The sequence below is a fragment of the Schistocerca nitens genome, chromosome 3, assembly GCF_023898315.1.
Source record: "Schistocerca nitens isolate TAMUIC-IGC-003100 chromosome 3, iqSchNite1.1, whole genome shotgun sequence".
In the NCBI taxonomy this organism is placed as follows: domain Eukaryota; kingdom Metazoa; phylum Arthropoda; class Insecta; order Orthoptera; family Acrididae; genus Schistocerca; species Schistocerca nitens.
In genome coordinates this window covers 937,011,078-937,035,206 of record NC_064616.1, presented here as the reverse complement: position 1 = coordinate 937,035,206, position 24,129 = coordinate 937,011,078, and the positions used below count along the sequence as shown (strand labels likewise).

Sequence of the window (24,129 nt, the reverse complement as noted above, 5' to 3'; positions counted from 1 at the left end):
AAAACAATCACATAATGTTTGGATGCAGCATTAGTAGTGTGGTACTGGACACAGTCACATCATCAAATACCTAGGTGTAATGTTGCAAAGTGATCTGAAAAGGAACGAGCATATAAGGATTGCAGTGGAGAAAGCAAATGGTCGACTTCAGTTTATTGGCAGAGTTTTAGGAAAGTGTGGTTCATCTGTTCAGGAGACTGCATATAGAACATTAGTGGGACTCATTCACAAGTACTGTTCGAGTGTCAGGGATCCCCACCAGGTTGGATTAAAGAAAGACATTGAAGTAATTCAGAGGTAAGCTGCTAGATTTTTTTTACCGGTACATTCAATCAACATGCAAGTATTAGAGAGATGCTTCAGTAACTCAAATGGGAAACCACAGAGGGAAGGCACATTCTTTTCAAGGAAGGCTATTGAGAAAATTGAAGGTGACTGCAGAACTATCCTACTGCCACCAATGTACATTTCACATAAGGACCACAAACATAAGATAAGAGGAACTAAGGCTAATACAGAGGCATACAGACAGTCATTTTTCCCTCACTCTGTTTGTGAGTGAAAGAGGATGGGAAATAATTAGTAGTGGCAGAACACACTCACTGCCACACACCATATGGGGTGTGTGTGTGTGTGTGTGTGTGTGTGTGTGTGTGTGTGAGTGAGAGAGAGAGAGAGAGAGAGAGAGAGAGAGAGAGAGAGAACTTTCAAGGTCTATCTCCATTATGTCCGAGGAGGTAACCACACTTTTACAAAAGTACATACTTTGTTTAACGTGGCAGTTTCAACTAGAAGTTGCAGGATATGAAGCGACTTCTGATCAAGCTGCGGGCCTATGGGGTATCGTCTCAGTTGTGCGACTGGATTCGTTATTTCCTGTCAGGAAGGTCGCAGTTCGTAGTAATAGACGGCAAAACATCGAGTAAAACTGAAGTGATATCAGGTGTTCCCCAGGGAAGCGTCCTGGGACCTCTGCTGTTCCTGATCATATAAATGACCTGGGTGACAATCTGAGCAGTTCTCTTAGGTTGTTTGCAGATGATGCTGTAATTTACCGTCTAATAAGGTCATCCGAAGACCAGTATCAGTTGCAAAGTGATTTAGAAAAGATTGCTGTATGGTGTGGCAGGTGGCAGTTGACGTTAAATAACGAAAAGTGTGAGGTGATCCACATGAGTTCCAAAAGAAATCTGTTGGAATTCGATTACTCGATAAATAGTACAATTCTCAAGGCTGTCAATTCAACTAAGTACCTGGGTGTTAAAATTACGAATTGGAAAGACCACATAGATAATATTGTGGGGAAGGCGAGCCAAAGGTTGCGTTTCATTGGCAGGACACTTAGAAAATGCAACAAGTCCACTAAAGAGACAGCTTACACTACACTCGTTCGTCCTCTGTTAGAATACTGCTACGCGGTGTGGGATCCTTACCAGGTGGGATTGACTGAGGACATCGAAAGGGTGCAAAAAAGGGCAGCTCATTTTGTATTATCACGTAGTAGGGGAGAGAGAGTGGCAGATATGATACGCGAATTGGGATGGAAGTCATTACTGCATAGACGTTTTTCGTCGCGGCGAGATCTATTTACGAAATTTCAGTCACCAACTTTCTCTTCCGAATGCGAGCCCAACCTACATAGGTAGGAATGATCATCAAAATAAAATAAGAGAAATCAGAGCGCGAACAGAAAGGTTTACGTGTTCGTTTTTCCCGTGCGCTGTTCGGGAGTGGAGTGGTAGAGAGATAGTATGATTGTGGTTCGACGAACCCTCTGCCAAGCACTTAAATGTGAATTGCAGAGTAGTCATGTAGATGTAGAAGTGTTCAATTATGAAGTCATTTAGCACTTCAGAGGTGAGGAACTTCCTCACGGTCCAGGCAGTGGAGCCAAGGCCCCCATTCTTCGAAACACACAATGTTCCACCAGTGCATGTAATGTTGGTCTCTGAAATATGCCCAGAGTTTTACGGTAGAATGGGTCTGGCAGAGCTGGCCAGTCCCCAGCTTGGAAAACTGCAGCTGCCATACCCATACCTAATCATTGTTGGCAGAGATCCCTGGAGGGGGGATGGGGGGAACAGCCCTTCCTTCCCCAAGTTGTGGGACACTATTCATAAGGACCCTCTGCTGAGGCCTGCCCGGCTCAGGTGACCCTACCAGTAGCTATGCTACCATCAGCATAGGCCTCAGCCTCACTGAGACACTCAAACTGTCCCCTCATCCCACACTGAAGGTGCCTACAGTAAAGTGTTGCTCCCCCCCCCCTCCCCCCAAGGGGAGGGAGTCCTGATGTCCCTGGACAATGGACATTTACTACTTGGTTCGAGTGGGGAGCTAGCAGCTAAGGCATCAGCAGTGTGATTCTTGTGTTGTTAGGGGCCTCAACCAAAATGGTACATACCAACCCCACCACATCAGATGGGCTACTGCGTTGGCTTTGAAGTACATGTAAGAGTCTATGCAGGTACTATGTGCAGCTGATCTTTAACACTGTGTGCAGTAGTTTCTATTTAACGTGTTCTTTCCCAGTCGGTCCACACAACAGAAAAACTTTGAACATGAAGGTCAAAACCAGAGGGTAATCAATAATTACTTCAGTCTAACGGAGATGAATGAATGAATATTCCAAGAAAGGAATGCAAAACCTCGGAAATAGCTGGGTCGACATCAAAAGCTGCCACCATGAGAAAGGGAGTAAGAGATGAGAGATGGATGCACAGGAATGGAAGTGGGTGCTGCAATAGATTTGGGTCCCGTGCTCACTATGTACTACTCATGAAAGAGTGGGAGGAACCATAATGTAAAGACCATGCTATTCCTTCTTGATACACATTTTAATTTGTGTAGCAAGGAAATCAATCTTGACAGATTAAGGCACAACTGCTCTGGGTGTGCATACTATTTCAGTTGTGGGTCCAAAGAATTCCTAGTAGTCACAAAGATTCACTCATTTATCTTTCACTTAGTGCATACAGTAGTACATTGTTTCAATTTTATTCCAGTTTCATTTCTATGTAGCCACTGTGCAGATTTATCAACTATCAATAGTGTTTTCCCTTTCACTTCATTTATACTGGGATCAGTCATTACAAGCATTCCATCATAAACATGCATAGTAATAACATCCAACTGTAAACCTAATATGAATTCTCATTGTTTAAAAGATATTATTTAATGCATGCAGTCTCAGGACTAATGGACTAAAATCTTATTTATGCCATGCCAATTTCAAACTGTTGCACCTAATTTACGTAAACCATATGAAACGTTGTAATAGAGTTAACTCCAAGCTTGAAACATTATGCCAATGAAATAATTATCAGTGATATTTTACTGAAAGTTCCATATAATTACCGTCAATTAGACATTGTCAAACTGCTTTCATACACCATTTCCAATACTCTAATATAAAAAGCAATTACACATTGTATGAAAGATTGCTCATGACCTATTAGAAAAGCAACATCAAAACAGCAACAGACAGTCAGAGGGGAAACTTACCGGACTGCGTCCTCCAATGACAAAACTAATCTGACCAGTTGGATATGTAGGAACTGATACAGTGGCACAAGCTGCTGTTTCAAACACATTCCTACAGTGATCCAGTGTTTTGGCAAGGCATTCTATATTTGTCCACACAGTACCCGCTTGCGAACAAACAATACCATCTGGTTTTAAGGCCTTGTACATAAGTTCAAAATATTCCTGTTGAAATAAGGACACAGCAGGACCTGTAAAAATGACAAATTTCATTTTGTGGTAATAGGACACAAATTAGCAGTTTTCGTTCATTTTACTGAAATTTTAGTCAGTACATAGTAGCTTCCCTATAAATGTTGAAAAACAATTATTTCTCCCAAAGTGTACCTTACCTTATGTGACAGCTTCACATAAATAGTGCAACATGCAATTTTAGTATATTTACTATTTTTTTAAATGTAATACCAAAAAATCAATCAAAAACTCTGTTGTTGTATAACAAAACTAATTGTAAAAAATATACATAAAAAATATCAAGTACTTCTAAAACAGTATGGAAAATACCCTATCCTCATCACTACATACATTCTAATTATTAATTATTATTATTAATTATTATTATTTCTTTCTTTTCTCAGACGTTATGTCTGGTCAAAAATGGAAAGTGACTCGGACCTTGATCAAGCGTGACTTCCTTTTAACTGTACGGTATATGTTATATTGCATTTAGGAACCTTCGGGTAATTGAACATGTATCAATAATTATGGATTTCTGTAGTTGTATATATAAGTTTGGATGTAGCTGTATTGCATTGATGTACTGGTGGATATTGTGTGGTATGACTCCTGTAGTTGATAGTATAATTGGTATAATGTCAACTTTATCCTGATGCCACATGTCCTTGACTTCCTCAGCCAGTTGGATGTATTTTTCAATTTTTTCTCCTGTTTTCTTTTGTATATTTGTTGTACTGGGTATGGATATTTCGATTAGTTGTGTTAATTTCTTCTTTTTATTGGCGAGTATGATGTCAGGTTTGTTATGTGGTGGTGTTTTATCTGTTATAATGGTTCTGTTCCAGTATAATTTGTATTCATCATTCTCCAGTACATTTTGTGGTGCACACTTGTATGTGGGAACATGTTTTGTAAGTTTATGTTGTAAGGCAAGCTGTTGATGTATTATTTTTGCTACATTGTCATGTCTTCTGGGGTATTCTGTATTTGCTAGTATTGTACATCCGCTTGTGATGTGATCTACTGTTTCTATTTGTTGTTTGCAAAGTCTGCATTTATCTGTTGTGGTATTGGGATCTTTAATAATATGCTTGCTGTAAGATCTGGTGTTTATTGTTTGATCCTGTATTGCAATCATGAATCCTTCCGTCTCACTGCATATATTGCCTTTTCTTAGCCATGTGTTGGATGCGTCTTGATAGATGTGTGGCTGTGTTAGATGATACGGGTGCTTGCCTTGAGTGTTTTCTTTTTCCAATTTACTTTCTTCGTATCTGTTGATGTTATGTGATCTAAAGGGTTGTAGAGGTGGTTATGAAATTGTAGTGGTGTAGCCAATGTATTTATACGAGTGATTGCTTTGTGTATTTTGCTAGTTTCTGCTCGTTCTATAAAGAATTTTCTTAAATTGTCTACCTGTCCATAATGTAGGTTTTTTATATCGATAAATCCCCTTCCTCCTTCCTTTCTGCTTAATGTGAATCTTTCTGTTGCTGAATGTATGTGATGTATTCTATATTTGTGGCATTGTGATCGTGTAAGTGTATTGAGTGCTTCTAGGTCTGTGTTACTCCATTTCACTACTCCAAATGAGTAGGTCAATATTGGTACAGCATTAGTATTTATAGCTTTTGTCTTGTTTCTTGCTGTCAATTCTGTTTTCAGTATTTTTGTTAGTCTTTGTCTATATTTTTCTTTTAGTTCTTCTTTAATATTTGTATTATCTATTCCTATTTTTTGTCTGTATCCTAGATATTTATAGGCATGTTTTTTCCATCGCGTCTATGCAGTCGCTGTGGTTATAGTAATTGGTTGAGTTGTTGATTTGTTGCTGCCAATAGTTTTCGATCATTCATGTATAGCAAATGTGTGATTTTGTGTGGGTATGTTCCAGTAATATTGTATCCATAATTTGTATTATTTAGCATGTTGGATTGTGGGTTCAGAGCAAGGCAGAACCAGAAAGGACTTAATGAATCTATTTGGTATATTCCACCAAGGAGATTCATTAAGTCCTTTCTGATTCTGCCTTGCTCTGAACCCACAATCCAACATGCTAAATAATACAAATTATGGATACAATATTACTGGAATATACCCACACAAAATCACACATTTGCTATACATGGATGATCTAAAACTACTGGCAGCAACAAATCATCATCATCATCATCATCATCATCATCATTAATGGGGTTTCCAACAGTGTAAACAGCATTATTGTTGGTGCCTTTATCCTCATAATCAATAAGCCAATAGAAGAGTTTTGTGAATAATATGTCTAAAGTGGGATCAAGGGCTGTGACTGTCACAAGAAATATCCTACAAAGATTGTGAACTTAGCTGTGAAGCAAATTGGGAAAGGATATCATGGAAAGGAAAGGTCATTCAGTGTGACAAATAACACAGTTTCACATGTAGGGAGATACTATTTGAGGTTTGGAGTTTATACCTGCACTGGGTTGAAGCTGGGCTGGGCCTTTCCTAGTCACATTATCAACAAGAAACTGACGGTAGAAGAGGAATAAGAGGCACCAGCTCTCTGCATATTCAATAATGAACCTTACAGCTGCAGCATTAGATTCTGTGTCCTTTCCCTATTGAGTAATTTGAGCTTGTTTTCCAGTTCTGGACTCACTTATTCTATTTCTATTATTTGTGCAGTCATACAATGGTTTAACTTAAGAAATGTACCTTATATTCTTTGAAGAGGCTACTTCTGAAGAAACAAATTAGTACTTCAGCCTTCATTTTCTTATCTCTCATTTCAGTGCCATCATGGTCAACATGTATGTGGAATGACAACTTTGTTACATTCATTGAGTTTGGACAGAAACAAAAATTTTAAGCTTCTTTGGCAACTGACCACGTAACATATCGCTTTTGAATTCACTGAACATTCCTTGCATAGCTTGATTTATATTTACTTTGATTTCACTCAGCTTTTGTTGTTCAGCAAAGATTCAAATTCATTTGAATGAGCTGCTTTCATACCACCTTGTTGGGCTGCTTTCATACCACCTTTCTAATATTACTACTGAATAATCTGAATATCTCCCAGAGCACCAACTAATTTATAACATGTCCTACAATACAGAGCAGAATGTTTGATGATGACTGCTCAGGAGATTTTCCTATCGCATTTGATAAGCAGCAACAGTTTTTGTTTGACAACAGTGACTAATGATTCTATAATAGATTTAAGTGTCAGGAAGTCATTTCTGAAAGTATTTGTGTGGAGTGTGGCCATATATGGAAGTGAGACGTGGACGATAAATAGTTTGGACAAGAAGAGAATAGAAGCTTTCGAAATGTGGTGCTACAGAAGAATGCTGAAGATTAAATTGGTAGATCACATTACTAATGAGGAGGTATTGAACAGGATTAGGGAGAAGAGGAGCTTGTGGCACAACTTGACAAGAAGAAGGGATCGGCTGGTAGAACATGTTCTGAGGCATCAAGGGATCACCAATTTAGTATTGGAGGGCAGTGTGGAGGGTAAAAATCATAGAGGGGACCAAGAGATGAATACACTAAGCAGATTCAGAAGGATGTAGGCTGCAGTAGGTACTGGGAGATGAAGAAGCTTGCACAGGATAGAGTAGCATGGAGAGCTGGATCAAACCAGCCTCAGGACTGAAGACCACCACCACCACAACAACAACAACAACAACAACAACAACAACACCAGTAAACCCTCAATTCTTTTTAAAGATTTAAACTCCCATATATTAAACAGCTTCAATCATCATCATACTTTCTAAATGAGTTAATGTGTTGACTTAAAGTACTAAGTGTGAAAAACTTTAGAAAAGGTTTGAAATTGTGCTTAAAGTTTGTTGGCGGCTGCTAAGAGCTGCTAATGCTTCCTTATTTCAACAGGAATATTTTGAACTTATGTACACGGCCTTAAAACCAGATGGCATTGTTTGTTCGCAAGTGGGTACTGTGTGGGCAAATATAGAATGCCTTGCCAAAACACTGGATCACGGTAGGAATGTGTTTGAAACAGCAACATGTACCACTGTATCAGTTCCTACATATTCGACTGGTGTTTGTGGAGACCAAACAGCTAAGGTCATCAGTCTCCTATTCACCCCCAGGACAAAAGCAGTGTATCCAATCTGTTTGCAAATACAGTAAATTCTATGTACATGTGTGAGAAAGTGATCTAAATGTTAGAGTAGCAAGAATCTGAGGAGGAATGGGAACCAGCCTGGTATTCACCTAGTGGGATGTGGGAAACCACTTGAAAACAACATATAGGCTGGCTGGCGCACTGAATCTTAGTCATTAATCCAGCTGGAGGATTCATTCCAGGGTCAGCATACCTCCTCTTCCCAGATGCAGCTGTGTTAACACGTGCAACTACCTGGGTGGCTGCCAAGCACTCTCATTATCAAACACTGAATGACTATAGTCGGGGGGATTTGCATTCCATTTTTTTTTTATTTTTTTTTAAAAGAGAGTTTTTTCAAGTATTTCAATTTTTACAATGTTATATATCCTGAACTGTATGTCATACAATTTCATGATTTTACAGGCATATTCAGTGGTACATGTGGGTACTGTTTGCAAAGTGTGTTGCTAATAGAGTTAACAGTAAACGTAATCAATTAAAAGTCGTGCTAGCTGCTGATACTTTACTGCATGATCAGTGAAAATTTAGCAATCAATAAATCTCTTTTCTTTTATCATTATGTAGGAAGTGACAGTACAAACAAGTTTTGAAAAGACTAACTTACATGTAAGGTTCGCTGCAAGTCTCTAAGTGCTCTCATTCTCAAATACTGGATGAATCAAGTCTGAGTATTTGCATGCCATCAGTTACACTGTCTCAAGACAAACTCACAGTTTCTAACTGTAATACTTGTCTTGTGTTAAACTTTTAACAAAAGATATTACCTCTTAGTGAGTATTGTTTTGTTTCATTTTGGGGCGCAAAAACAACTGGGGTCATACGCGCCCAAGCCAAACTATAGAACACGAAGACAGAGAGAAGTTAAGAAATGACTGTACGTCAATGCCAATTGACTTAAAAGAAGACAGCTAAAAACAGGAATATGGAGAAACGGCTACAAAAGACACCATACAGAAAAGGAGGTCCAAAACTAAAAATTAAATGGCCTTCGCCATATTACTTTGACAGATAACAAGTAAAACACTGTCAACAGCCCGCTCGTCATTTGCTAAAATGGCCAATAACTCAGACAGCAAGCCCAAGTGGGAACATAAACAGTTAAAAAATGGGCATTCTGTCAGGAAGTTGTGGACAGTTAAAACTTGGGTGGAATGTGTACAAAGTGGTGGGGGAGTGCCACTTATCAAATGACAATTTGTAAAAAGGCAGTGCCCAATACGCATCCTAGTTAAAATGACCTCCTCCCGGCGGGAGGGCGGGGAGGAGGTTGTCCAAGCTGCTGGGAGAGGCTTCATGATCCAGAGCTTATTCCCATGAAGGGAGGACCAATGGTGATGGCAAAGGGACACCACCTCCTGACAGACAGCGAGAGATCATTGGAGGGAATAGCGGAACTAGCAGGCTGAGGTACGAGGTTTGGAACCTTGGCAGCAGTGTCAGCAGCCTTATTTCCTGGCAGACCTACATGACCAGGAACCCAGATAAACTTCACAGTGGCTCACCAGAGTGAGAAAGTGACAGTTTTCCTGGACCCGTTGCACTACGGAATGGGCTGTGTACAGCACACATAGACTTTGAAGGGTGCTGAGAGACTCTGCGCAGAGGACACAATTGAAAAGTCTGTGTCGCTGAATGTACTCTGTGGCCTGATACAGGGCGAAGAGCTCAGCTGTAAGTACTGACCAGCATGCTGGAAGCAGATATTGAAAGACGTGGGTGCCAATGGGAAAGGCACACCTGACACCGAGGTCACTACGAGAACCATCAGTGTACACGAAGATACTATCACTAAGTTCCATGCAAAGGTCATGAAACTGAAGGCGATAGAGCGAGACTGGAGTAGCGTTCCTATGAAGCGAATCAGGGGCCAAGATGAACACAGGCCACTTCATGAAGCCAAGGTGGTGAATGGTTCACACCCACCGGTGAAGTGGCAGGTAGTGTGAAGTTAAGCCACCAGAGCAAGTGCCAAAAGCAGACTCCAGAAGGTAACAGAGAAGAGGCATGCGCCCCATACTGGCAATCAAATGAATCATCGAAGAAGTTAGGTTAGGTTAGTGTTTAACGTCCCGTCGACAACAAGGTCATTAGAGACGGAGCGCAAGCTCGGGTTAGGGAACGATTGGGAAGGAAATCGGCCGTGCCCTTTCAAAGGAACCATCCCGGCATTTGCCTGAAACGATTTAGGGAAATCACGGAAAACCTAAATCAGGATGGCTGGAGACGGGATTGAACCGTCGTCCTCCCGAATGCGAGTCCAGTGTGCTACCAATCATCGAAGAAGGAGGCATAGGATGGGTGGCCACACATGGCAGACAAAAGGCATGCATGCCTGCTGAGGAGAAAGTCACAGTGGTAGGACAGTGGTAGTTCAGCAGCTTCAGCACACAGACTCTCATTCGGGCTAGTGTAAAAGGCGCCAGTGGCCACACAGATGCCAAGATGGATAATATTAGATGGCATAAGAGGGACAGACATGCAGGCACATAAACAAAGCACACATAATCTAGTTTCAAACGGGAAAGGGACCAGTACAAACACACACAAGGGAGGACCAAGAGAGTTTCCTATCGAGCATGAGCCCCAGAAATTTCATAGTTTCAATGAATGGAAGAGCAACACGGCCAAGATTTAAAGATGGTGTGACAAACCAATAGTGCAGCCAGAAATTCATACGGACTGTTTTGATATTGGAAAAATGAAAGCCATTGCCGATGCTCCAGGAGTAAAGACGATGGAGACATCGCTAATGATGCCGCTCAGTGACACAGATCCATGGAGAACTGTATTAGATGACAAAATCGTCAACAAAAAGGGCACCAGAGATGCCCGGTGGGAGAAAGGCCATTATAAGGTTATGGCAATAGCAAAGAGGATGACACTCAAGACGGAACCCTGAGGCATGCCAGTTTCCTGGATAAAGGTGTCTGACAAGGTAGAACTCACACGCGCCTTGAAAACTCTGTCTTTTAAAAATTCCTCAGGGAAACAGGGCAAGCAGCCGTGGAAGCTCCACATGTAGAGTACGGAGGATACCAGTTCTCCAGCAGGTGTCGTAGGCTTTCTCCAAATCAAAAACATGGCCACATTCTGGGATTTCCACAGAAAACCGTTCATGACACGGGTGGACAAAGTAAAGAGATGGTCAACGGCAGAATTGTGTGCTCAAAATCCACAGTGTGCAGTCAATAGTATATTGCGAGACTGTAGTCACCATACCAGCAGGCATGAATCATATGTTCCATCACCTTGCAAACACAGCTGGTAAGAGAGATGGGGCGGTAGCTAGAAGGAAGGTTTTTGTCCTTGCCGGGCTTAGGTATGGGTATGATGGTGGCTTCATGCCAACATCTGGGAAATGTGCCCTCTGCCCAGATGCGGTTCTATGTATTAAGCAGAAAGTGCTTGCCTACAAGAGACAGGTGCTGCAACATCTGAATGTGGACAGCATCTGGACCTGGGGCAGAGGGTCGAGATGAACTGCGAGCATGATCTAGCTCGCTAATAGTAAAGGCTGCATTGTAGCACTCATGATTCTGAGAAGAGAAGGGTATCTCCCGAGCCTCCTCCAATCTTTACCGACGGAGGAGGGCAGGGTGATAGTGTGAAGAGCTTGAAATATCCACAAAATGGCGGCCCAAGGTGTTGGAGATAGCAACAGGGTCCACAATGACCGTCTGCTACTGTCAGACCAGAAATTGGCGAATGAATCTTGGTCACAGAGATCAGTCCGAGGTTGGCCCACACAACAGAGGAAGGAGTAGAGATGTTAAAAGAACTTGTGAATGAATACAGCTAGCTTTTTTGCCATCCTGAAGAATGTGATGGCACTTTGCACACATCTGTTTATAATGAATGCAGTTAGCCATAGTAGGTTGGCGGTTAGAAACTCTGATGGTATCTCCTCGTGTGGGAATGGCTTCGCGGCCTGCCTCAGTTGACCATGGGACTGGGAGCCTAACGATAAATATGCCACCACCAGTGGTACTCAGTTTATCAGTACATATTCCAGTCACAGGCAGAATTAAATATTTCACTGCTATTTACTTCTGCTTTCAAGCAACTTTCTATTCCTAGTATTATGCAAGTGTTGTTGTCATCAATAAGTGTCAGCAACTCAGACATTACCATGAACGATTCTTTAGTTAAGTAACATTATATTTAAATTTACTTTTCTGATGTACAGTGATATTCCCCTTCAAAACAACTGCAGGTGACGTACACAACATTTATATTGTACTTCACGTTAACTCTCATCCAGTAAACAGAGGGGTACATTTAACTTGAAAAACTCTCATGTGACACACAACTTTTCTACCCTGATAGCTGCTAACCTGATACCATGGGTCACAAAATTTGCACTCGATCATCTGTATTTCACATCTTCCAGCCTGCTCCAAACCGGAATACCACAGTCCGATCTGTGGATGATTCTGCACATTTAGAACTTCACTTGTACCCCCTAAGCAAGACTAGCAACATAATTGCTTAGGCTTCCGCGGCCAGAGTCAGTCGGCATACAAGTTTTATGGGTGTGGTACTGCATCATAAAGTATACAGGGCAATGGAGGGCACACTGGGGCACAGAGTATATCACAAGCCTACACATATAGGCAGGTATCTGCATGCCCAATCCTGCGCAGAACAACTCTGTCATCCGTTCTTTGGCAATCAGTGTGCAGCACCTAAGTGATGCTCAAAACATAACACCGGAGCTTAAAAGGCTATGCACAATGTTTCTAGCCAATAGCTACAGCCGTAAGTAGATCCACACAGCCTTGTCGATGAACACAAGCAAGAAATAGACAAACTGCAGGCAACAGTGCACTTACCTTATGCGAAAAATGTTACTGATCGAATAGACAAACAACTTCACCGGGTTGGGGTGCAGCCTGTCTTCTATAGTGGTTGCAGGATCCAGGACATGCTAGGTTCCACTCAGGACAAGGTGCATGTATTACACAGTGCGGCTAGCGAAATAATTAAACACCCTAATAACATGAATAGGGAGGATGGACTTGGGCTTGGCTGCCAGCAATCAGAGCCCAATAGACCGCACTGTCAACATGAGGCACGAGCACCACTGGTGAGTAACTGCGGCTGCACGGCTGACATCCAGCATTTGGTTAACAGCAGCCAACTTCTCATTCGCCAGTGACCGAAACGTTGGCTTTTTCTCCAGCAGCAGTAGTTTTATACGTTATGATGTGGTACCACACCCAGAAAACTTTTATGTCGAAAGACTAGCAACCTTTGCCATTTTGGCCAGCTGCCAGAAGGAACTGAGGATGGCCTCTGAACATAGGCAACAGGCATCATTGGCACCAACAAATACTGTAACTTGCAAACCACTGCAAGCAGTACAGACAACAGATGTCACCAGATTGTCCTCCACATCTTAGATGACACCCCTAGCAAGTGTACCAAATTCAAACTAGGCTATCTTCTTGATTTAGCAGTTATTTCCTGAAGGGGCCCCATCACCTGGAGCTACCAACAGCAAACAGCCTCGCTTTCTCTCCATAAGTTCTGACCTAAGAGGAAAGTCAACCCCAATCCTAGCCATGGAGGTGAGTTACTGGCCCCACCACTATTTCAGAACTTGTCAACATCTCATATCTCTCAAACTTGAATTTCTCCCAGCATATAATATGTTCAGACAACTTATGAAGATGTAGCTGGGTGATGTCTTTGACAACCACTGATATTTTATCAGGTGAACACTAATTTTCAAAGAAAAAATGCAGAGAGAGAGAGAGAGAGAGAGTTTTCCAAGAAAATTTAAATCCTTAGTAGGAGGGGCAAGCAAACAAACACACCCCTATGCCTCTACATGGCACCTGCTAGATGAGCAACGCTAGTGCTCCATTTTAGCAGATGGTTTGGGTGGGAGTTGTGTCAAATGGGGTGGGTAGAGGGGGGGAGGGAGACAGGTTGGGGGTGGGTGGCTAGCAGCTCAGAAGGATGTAGGCGGTTTGCTGTGAAAGGATGCAGAAATTATGAAACTTAAAATATGCACAAATGTATCATACTAAAATTTCTGCTCCATTAACGACATACATGAATGAGTAAACGTGTAGAGTTATAGCATTATTTATGGGACTATAATATGATGATATTATGGTACTGTTTTATGTTACATGATGATATTCTGCAGACTCATGTTTACTTATGTATTTTAGATATTGGTTTTCGGTTTTGTGCACATTCTGTTTCAGGTATTCATTGGGCTATAGGCGGCACTGAGGTGCAACAGCCAATGTGACACCTGAGCAAGTGCAGAGACACCCCACACCTCCATGGAATACGCTGGATGGAAGACTCCTTGAACCCTAATGAACAATGCTGGAGATGAGAACATTGAACTTGGCTGTATATTTCAAGCAGTCTCTTGTCTGAAGTCTCTAGATGGACCTCTTCTGAAAGCACTGCAAAGGGACATCATATGTTGTGTGACCAAATCTGAAAATAAAGTAATTTGTTAATAAGAACTCCTGCCTACCAATTTAAGCACAATGGGAAAATAATTTGTGTGTGTCATGTACTATGCTTTGAGAACAGTACAAGAGTACTGCATGATCGTCATGGTAACAGTTTGACACAGTACCAAAAACAAATTCATATGGCACCCACACAGTCACCTAGGAATGCAAAGGGAGGGGTGCCAGATGCACGGACTAGGCACGCAATGCACAGTTATCAGAGCAGGTGGGGAGTGGTGCATGCTGTACGACACATAGATACATGGATTGGGAACAGGTGGCAGGACGGAGGAAGGGGAAACTGTTGCTTGGAGTGTAAGGGTATACAGTGAGTAATCAGAGCTTCAGGTCAGGACAATTATGAGAGCGAAGTGTGTGTTGCAAGGATAACTCATCTGCATAGTTCACACAATATGTTGGTTGAGGGAAGAACTTGGGTGACTTAGGTTGTGAAACAAATGGGTCTAAGCACTCTGGGACTTAATATCTGAGGTAATCAGTCCCTAGGTCGTGAAACAGCCATTGAAATTGAGCATCGTGTGCTCAATTGCATGTTGTGCCACCTCGTGGTCAACTTTATTCTTGGCAACAATTTGGTAGTGGCCATTCATCCAGATGGACAGCAGGTTAGTAGTCATACTGACATAAAAAGCTGTACAGTGCTTGCAGGATCCGAGTTGGTATACAACATGGCTGCTTTCACAGGTGGTCCGGACTCTGATGGAGCTAGGATAAGCCTGTGACAGGAAGTGCTGGGCAGGTGGATTGGGCAGGACTTGCGCCTTGGTCTTCCACAGGGGTAGAATTCCACATCCAATCTGCCTTTTACAATAATCGCACTAGCAAAATGAGTCTTCAAGGTGGAGTACCTCAGCTGACAAACTTTCAGGGTCTGAGATTATGAGGGCCCTATTAGCCCAGGTAAAATGTATACATTCATGCGTAACCGGATGGAGACAACTATCAGGCTGAAGGAAACATATTTGTTTGAGTTTGCTTCCTATAAACAATATGCCACACATACCATCAATCTTCCACTTGACCAAAAGATCATGGAAGAGAAGGCAGCCATCCTTCACCTCCACAGTGAAATGAAAATTTGGGTGGACTGAATTCAAACATTCTGAAAACTGTGCAAATTCTCACTGCCAAGAAGCCAGGCAACAATAGTGTCATCTGAATCATCTAAGAAAGCTCCCCCCCCCCCCCCCCCCCCACACACACACACACAGTGAGGATTTAAATTTCCTTGTTAATTCTCTCTCAGTTTATTTATGCCTTGAAAAATGGTGAGGAGTTCACCTGTTGAAATGTTGGCAGTAGCCAAAGAAGACAGTTGCATTCCCCTTGTCTTAAGGGTATACGGAATGAGCTTCTCGATGAAAAAAATTGATTTTTGGGTAAATGCATTTTTGAAAAATTTAGACTCTCCCATTTAATACCATGTATAAAATATTTGGATGATGCGAATAGAACTATTTTAAATAATTTTTTAAAATAATTTCGACACACAATGTTCCGCACCTTGTATATGAGACGCGAAATATACCTGATATAGACAGCCTTGCCAGAGATATAATTGAGCACAAGAGAGTTAGCTTTTCTGTTGGCTACACTGCTAGACAGTTGACAATAGATTCTGCACCAGTTGTATTGTTTCCTTTGTGAGTACATCCATGTCGTTGTTGTGAAAGTCGTATGTGGAGAAGTCATTGAGTTTTCTTTGGTTCAAATGGCTCTGAGCACTATGGGACTTAACATCTATGGTCATCAGTCCCCTAGAACTTAGAATTACTTAAACCTAACTAACCTAAGGACATCACACAACACCCAGTCATCACGAGGCAGAGAAAATCCCTGACCCGGCCGGGAATCGAACCCGGGCGTGGGAAGCGAGAACGCTACCGCACGGCCATGAGCTGCGGACTGAGTTTTCTTTCCTTCAACATGCCAAGACCTAGTCTGAAGGTATTTAGAAAGCATGTACATTGGCGCAAGCAAGTAAAGTGTACTAAAAATTCGTCTGATTCATCTTCATCAGTATCTGATGTCCCAGTAGCGACTAACCTCAACACTGGTAGTGATACATTGAGTGATGCTGCTGCCACTACACCGGAAAGTGCTTCAAGAAAAAACTAGCTGGAATTGAAGAAGAATACAAGAAACTAAATGCTGGGACTACAAAATATGAGGTAATTAACGTCTATTTATTATCAGACGTTTTGGAGAACAATGTGTGCTGCAAACAATGTGGAAAATGTGGTGTTTCATTGAAAACAATCTTACATGTAGGACTTGCTTGTGAATTAGAGATGATGTGCAGTTATTGCGAACACAGTGTTACTTTCTTCAATTCCTCACATGTTACTGCAGATACAGGTAAACTATACGATATAAACATTAGACTGGTTTATGGATTACGGTGTATAGGAAAGGGCAGGGCTGCAGGTGCCATGTCGTGTGGTGTGATGAACCTCCCTCCTACACCTTCAAAATTTAACAAACACATAATTGCAATAGGCTCTGCTGTAGAAGATGTGGCACAGGAAAACATGAAAGATGCTGTTGAGGAAGCAGTTGTTGAAAATAATAATAGCAGAGACTTGTCCATAGCTTTTGATGGAAGCTGGCAGAAGAGAGGCCACACATTTCTGAATGGGGTAGTAACAGCTACAAGTGTGGACACTGGTAAGGTAGTTGATGTGGCAACACTTTCCAAGCATTGCAGATGCAAGGAGAAAATGAAAACTAAACATGAAGAGGAGTGCATAGGAAATTACTATGGGTCAAGTGGTGGTATGGAAGTTGCTGGTGTAAGAAGTATTTATCAACACTCAGTAAAATGGTACTACGTTAGATACATAAATTATCTTGGAGATGGTGACTCAAAGGCTTTCAAAGAAATTGAGGAACTGAGACCCTATGGTAACGATGTGAAAATTTCCAAACTGGAGTGTGTTGGCCATGTTCAGAAAAGGATGGGATCAAGACTTCGACGGCTCAAGGCTAGCATGAAAGGCAAGAAATTGAGCGATGGAAAAACTTTAGATGGGAAAAATAGACTGACAGATGCTACAATAGATCATATTCAGAAGTGCTATGGTCTAGCAATAAGACAGAATACAGCATGTGCAGAATTAATGAGAAGAGCAGTCTGGGCTCTGTTTTTTCATACAGCTTCAAACAATGAGAATCCCCAACATGGGCTATGTCCAAAAGGAGACAATAGTTGGTGCAAGTACAACAGAGGCAAGGTAACTAAGAAACAGTACTATCACCCTCGTCACCTGCCTCCTGCCATAATGGATGAAATAAAACCAATATTCCGAGACCTCGCAGATTTAGTCTACTAAAGAAATGTCTTCATGGCCGGACTCAAAATCCAAATGAGTGTGTGAACCATGTGATATGGAATAGACTACCTAAAACTGTGTTTGTGGGTATAAACACACTTCACTTTGGCGTTTATGATGCTGTTTCATCATTCAATCAGGGCAATATAACAAAGTGCAAAGTTCTGCAGAAGTTGGGGCTCTGTGTAGGACTACGAACTGCCGCAGCTATGCTTTGTTTGGACAAGGAACGGCTCAGGTCTTCAGATAATGCCATGAAAGTATATTCAAAGACGGCTAGACAGCATAGCAGAGCCATCAAGAGGAAGCTGTTGGACAATTCTGATAATACAAGCTATGGAGCAGGCTTGTACTGAAGTAAAAACTTTGAAGCTAATTTCCCGTAACTTTAGTTTTTGTGTGTATAAGGTACATTTTCTCAGGGCCTATTTATAGTAGAAAGATGAAATTTTCTGTAGTTGTTCCTTAAGACCTTCTAATATATCTGAATTAAAAGACGTGGAATTATTTTGTATTAATGGATGTAAATTTTAAAATACTTGTTAAAATGTATAACTTTTTTTAACATTTACAAAAAATAAAATATCTGAAAAACTATACATTATTTTTTCAAAATTAATAATTCAGCATAAAAGCAGAACATATCTCTGCGTTCTGTGAAAAAATCAAGAGTATCGTCCAAATAACAAATGAGAAAATGTTCCCAACCTTTAGCTCAATTTAACATTGTAAGCATAGGGCGTTCCGTATACCCTTAATCCTTCTTTACTACAGCACAAAGGGGCGACCACTACAAGGATAAAGTAACAGTAGTACTTGCAAAACACAAGAAATAAGAAAAAAAATTAATAAACAGTACTCAAAACAGAAATACGCAGCTACAGTTAGTTTCCCCACAGAAAAACTTAGTACAATGAATAAAATAAATGCTTTATACAAACAAAATACTATTGCTGTTGGCCACTGGTCACAATCTATGACGGGAGCACCCTAGCTCCTCCATTTCCTCATTACATTCACACCTAAATATATCTTTCAAGAACTTTGGAAACAATTATTTAGGACCCATACACATATAAAATTTCCAAAAGTCTTATTACACGTCTTCAAATTTCTGTCAGTAACTGAATGTTAATGTAACACATCATTAATCAAAATCTGTGCTGCCTGCCCCCCTTCCTCCATTTCCTCGAATCATATTGCACTACAGTTTGCCATATCACTGAATGAACTAAAGCAAGTACAGCCCAAAGATTAACTTGACAATTTCAATGCTTTGCCATGGATTCACCTACTGAATGTGGGATGCACTTTTATTCAACTCACAAACCAGTTCTCCCAGTCAGTTATAGCCTTATCTGGTACCACAGTGGGACTTGGTGTATTTCATACTATGAGACATATACAAAATCTTGAAAGAATTGAAAAATCATGTTAAATGCCAAAAAAGAAAGAGGGGAGGGGACAGAGGTGCCGCTGGCAAGCAAGTCTCAAACATTTTAAAATGCCAGTTGTGTATTTATGCTTTTTCCATACATACCACAACTGATTGGTGTTTTTGTCATGGCACATTAGTTAATCAATTGTATTTTGTATTCTTATTGTTAAAACTTGGACACACAGCATCTAAAAACATTTGTTATCAACATCAGTAAACCGAAAAGAAATGGTTCTGACATTTTCTTTGTACAACAGAGCATTGATAAATATTCAGTGGAAAACTTAACCCGAAAGATGATCCTTAAAATTGAACATGGCTAAAATACATCCAAAAATTAATCATCACAAGCTGTGGTTTAGTTGAAATGCTATTATAATTTGTGAGATATTTGTTGCACAGCATGCCTCCTTACAAATTACCAAAAGACATTAAAATCTGAAGAACTTTTACAGGCACAATTCAGACCTTCCTTTATAATAAAATATTATTATAAATAAAATTTCCACAACAAAGAGTGAGAAGGTACACCACACGAATGAGTAAATTTAGCAATCCTCCATTAAATACACAAAGCTAAACAGCGCAATGTGTATTACCCACTGAGGACATGCACAACTGCAGTTCACATATAAAATACACATGAATACCTGAAGTGGTTATTTCAATGTATAACATACCAACAGGGTCAGAAGAATCAGTTATTATAATATCAAACTCTTCTTCATGGTCTGCCATAAATTTAAATCCATCACCAATGTGTATTTTTAGTTTTGGATGAGACAGGCCTTGCCCCATGAAAGGCAAAAATTGCTTGGATACCTCTAAAACCTTAGGGTCTATTTCAACTTGGACGATCGACTCTACAGAAGGATGCTTGGCAACTTCTCGTGCCACACCTCCATCTCCACCACCAACGATCAAAACCTAGAGCAAACACACAAGTTAAAAGAACTAAGTTTGTGGAAAAAGAAAGAAGGACAAGATCGTAATCACATCTCAGTGACAAATACCTTTTTAGGGGATACGTGACTGCACAATGGTAGAAATGCAATCATTTCCTGATATGCAAACTCATCGAACTCCGTGCACTGGATAATGCCATCCAGTATAAGGGCTCGGCCATGGGACTTCCTACAAGTGACAAATGTCAAACATAAAATTGAACACAATCTAAGAGCTGAAAACAAACAGACTTGACCTGAGCAAAACACAGATGCAAAAGTGCAGGTTGCAATGACGGGAGAACTCTGAGAGCACTGCACAATGTTAAAGAAAAAACAGGTTTTTGGATGAACTGTATATATATTTCTTTTCTTTTTTTGCGCCGCCTTGCCTACATTTTTGCAGAACAGGGTGTTGCACATCTTTTTGTTATATTCAAATGTGTCTGAATTTATAGAATAACGCTCCAAGATACAACACGTGTTATACCAAATAAAAATATGATATTGTTAGTAGCAGCTGGTGGTTTCCAGAGCCATTGCATGACAACTTTCTATCTAAACATTTACTTTAAAATCGTGCTAGTGTTTGTGCGCAAAAAACACAACGTAACTGTGTCAGGAATATTCCTTGTCTTCACGGAGTTAATTTTTTTTTTGTATCATTCTGAATAAAATGATACAGAATTCAATGCATCTCTGGTAAAGAGTTCCAAGAACTCATTGTGCAAGCGATAACAATTTTTAACTATCAAAATACAATGTGGCGACACTTTTTAAACTTAAATAAATGTCTAAACAATTACTAACACTCACGTTTGTAACACAAGGATATCCTGATACTCAGAACGTTCCGAATGTAAAACCTTGTCTACTTCCAACGAAAGGCAAAAGCCTGGCCACAGGGTACACAGCTCACTAAACCAGCCTTCTTTCAGTTGATTCATAATAATTAAATAACGGCCAATGCCTACGTGTGTCTCACAAATGCAGTATATGCACGACCAACAGCTGAAATTTGACCACAAAATAACGTTACCAGCTCTTCAGCACTTACTAAACCACGTGTACCACGAACAGACGCTTCAAGCAGGGCTGCCAAGCGAAACATTCGAAAGAGTTTCAAAAGTGCCATTTTTCTTAGCCGAGAGCAAGTTAGGAAGAATAATGATTAAATAGATGGTACACTGCAGTTCCCATGTTATTAAGCTTTGTTGTCAAAACTATTGGTTATAGCGAAGCACTGCTTGCATATAACCTTGAATTTGACGTTTGTGATGCGTCAAATGACCTCAAGTTTCCACACTCAAAACAGTGTTTCATTCATTTGTTCTTATCGTTCATTCACATTTGTTTTTGTACGTAGAGAACAGAGACAAGTTGTGAACCTGTATTTCGTTGGAAGCGCAGTGGCGAAGTCGTAAACGTAATGTGAAACGTGTTGTTTGTGCGTAATTTTGTTTCACTTGTTTAGAGGAAGACTGATTAGTCTTAAGTTTTTCCCCTGACTGGAATGTGTCTTCAGTTTTCTTCTATATTTCGCAACTCTGATGTTCAGTTGCAGTTTCATAATGGGAACGAGGTAAACCAAAAACATTGTTGGGGGGAGGGGGGGGGGGGGCAATTTAATAGATTTTAAGCATCTTGCGCAAAAGGATTCAACGTAAAGGAACGGGTAAATTACTAGCCCAATTCAGTGAGAGCTGTCCACAGCGTGCCACTAACATTTTGTACAGTTTACAGGAGGTATTACCGGCAGCTTCACCAACAAGGCCTATATTTGTTCATGTAGGATCTCCAGTATTGCTACAATATCGTTCGAATTTGACAAAAAAATTGAACTCTCTCGATGCGTACATTACAAGTTACGTGAAATTGAATTAGGCTACAACCACTTGTACTTAATGCTGTATGAAATACAGAACTGAATAAATGCCACAGAAAAATTATTATGTGGAACATACAAACCAGACGAATATATGAACTTGCAAAAATAACGATTGCTGTAAACTAAGTGGAGTTACGGAATATTTCTGTCTTAGGAGCAAGATAATGCAGGCTATATACTGTAATAAATGAATCTCATTTCATAGCAATTACAAGGAGTAACGTATTGGGCTGGTGTATCCACTGGTATTAAGTAGATCATCAAAAGACAAATCTGTTCATGTCGTAGCAGGAGAGGCATTTAATATGTCTTGAAGTAATGAGATAAAATAGTAATAAATAACAAGTGATGACGTTAAAAATCTTGGTTTAACCACCATGGTTTTCTCTCTGTGGCCAACTTGGGCAAAGCTGCTGGCAATAACATTTAAAGTCTTGTGTAAGTAAGTGCTTTGCCACTAGTGTTAGTATTGTTGACATGAGAGTACAATTTTAAAAATCGAGAAAGAAAGAAGATAGCAAAATTATAAAGCACACGAAACAGTTTTACACATCATTGTGCTGGTAATAATCTGAAGCAATTAATGTGGCATGAATTGTTATGCCACATGTATTGTAGTTGTGCTATGTGTAAAGTTTACTCAAATTGTGCAGCAGTTGATTTAAATTTTAAGTGATATGGATTTCCAGACACAAGAAATATACGGATAATTTGAAAATAAGAAATACAAAAATAACTTTGTGTCTCTGTGGGTAATGTCAAACAGTTCAGAAATTCTTTGAGCAGTTTACACAATTTTCTTTTTTGGTAATGTTCTGTATGTACAAGAAACGCTAAATTACAATTTGATTTCAATTCTTAAACTGTAGTGCCCTCTTTTGACTGGGTAAGCTGGATCCTGACTCAGGGGGGAAAAAAGGCGATACTACATCAATTAGGTATGTGTCTTAACTATTCAAAAAGTAAGCTTAATTCATGAAATATACATTCTGATAACGCAGCAATGCAATTATCATTTAGAGCATGTGGCACTTGAAAGTCCATTATTTTGATTGGAAACCTACACCACTTGCTTTGGTTTTAGTTGTGAACTGGGCTATAGTGTGAAGTCCCAACCACCTCTCCCCACGACATGTTCACACACACACACACACACACACACACACACATGTAGTGAAGCCCAAGGTCTAAGTTAATTTGAAAGTTGGTAATTTGGTTGAGAGCTGGTGAAACCAGCAAATACGAATTCCAGGTGAAGGTGGTTGTAAGAGAGTGCCCTGTAGCGTAGCATACTTTCTGCGTTTGCATCATATTTATCACACTCTCGTATCATATAAACTAGAATTGCAAGGTGAATTTAGAAAAGTCTTTGGTGAGTATTGCGATGCATATTGTGCACTTATATTGTACACACACTACAAAAACTGCAAGATGGTCCACAATGTAACTTTTCCTGTGAACTGCATATAGGCCTGTTGCAGTTAGTAACCAGTGATGGTAAAAATTATCAGACTGAAAACACAGCTGCATGTTAGATCCAGGGAGTTATTTATTTTTCTAAATGCATGGGACATGACTAGCAAACATCATTAAGATTTATAGGAGGGACCAAAATACTGATTGAATTGGCAATGTGTGGATGGCACGTGTGTGTGTGTGTGTGTGTGTGTGTGTGTGTGTGTGTGTGTGTGTGAGAGAGAGAGAGAGAGAGAGAGAGAGAGAGAGAGAGAGAGAGAGAATGTTGTCAGGAACACGGAGCAGGCAATTATCACAAGTGATGAGTTGGTGAGATGTTTGGTGTTGTGACCAGAGAGAAAGGAGTTACAAGATGATATTTGCATTTAGTAATTTTTCCACAATTTGAGAAACTATTCTACTTGAAAGTATAGGCCTATTGGGAACATGTCGCAAATTTCTATGCTGAAAATGTAGTAGCAAAATTTCCATAAGCCCTCAACTATATGTACAACTGTATAAGAAGTTATAGTGGAAAGTATGTACTTGCATGTATAATAAATACTGCTACCATTTTTATTTGTGTTTGGCTTTTATTTTTTGAGTTGCTGCCCTCAGTATGACCCATACAGTACTAAATAAAAATGTTGGTTTGTTTCTTGTTAAAAATAAAATTATTTTCAAAGCAAAATTTTACATGTGCATTTG

The 24,129-nt window shown here is 40.3% G+C and overlaps 2 protein-coding genes across 6 annotated transcripts in view; one reads left to right on the top strand and one right to left on the bottom strand.

Annotated features, from left to right (window-relative positions):
* LOC126249017 (spermidine synthase) overlaps positions 1-21,316 on the bottom strand; it is a 59,334-nt gene extending 38,018 nt beyond the window's left edge. Inside the window, exons 1-4 of one of the 2 annotated variants that reach the window (XR_007545588.1) lie at positions 20,895-21,316; positions 20,148-20,268; positions 19,815-20,061; positions 3,505-3,734 (exon numbers count right to left, since the gene is read on the bottom strand). Coding sequence is in view for 1 of the 2 variants with exons in the window: in XM_049950618.1 (XP_049806575.1) it covers positions 3,505-3,734; positions 19,815-20,061; positions 20,148-20,268; positions 20,895-21,025 (729 nt within the window). In the remaining variant the exon portion in view is untranslated. The remainder of the gene's footprint in view (positions 1-3,504; positions 3,735-19,814; positions 20,062-20,147; positions 20,269-20,894) is intronic. The other variant, XM_049950618.1, reaches the window with a different exon arrangement.
* Positions 21,317-21,394: 78 nt separating this feature from the next.
* LOC126249016 (zinc transporter ZIP3-like) overlaps positions 21,395-24,129 on the top strand; it is a 46,802-nt gene continuing 44,067 nt past the window's right edge. The window contains exon 1 of one of the 4 annotated variants that reach the window (XM_049950615.1): positions 21,395-21,525. The gene's annotated coding sequence lies outside the window, so the exon portion shown is untranslated. Of the gene's footprint in view, positions 21,661-21,685; positions 22,905-24,129 lie in introns of those variants that run through there. The other 3 variants (XM_049950614.1, XM_049950617.1, XM_049950616.1) reach the window with 3 other exon arrangements.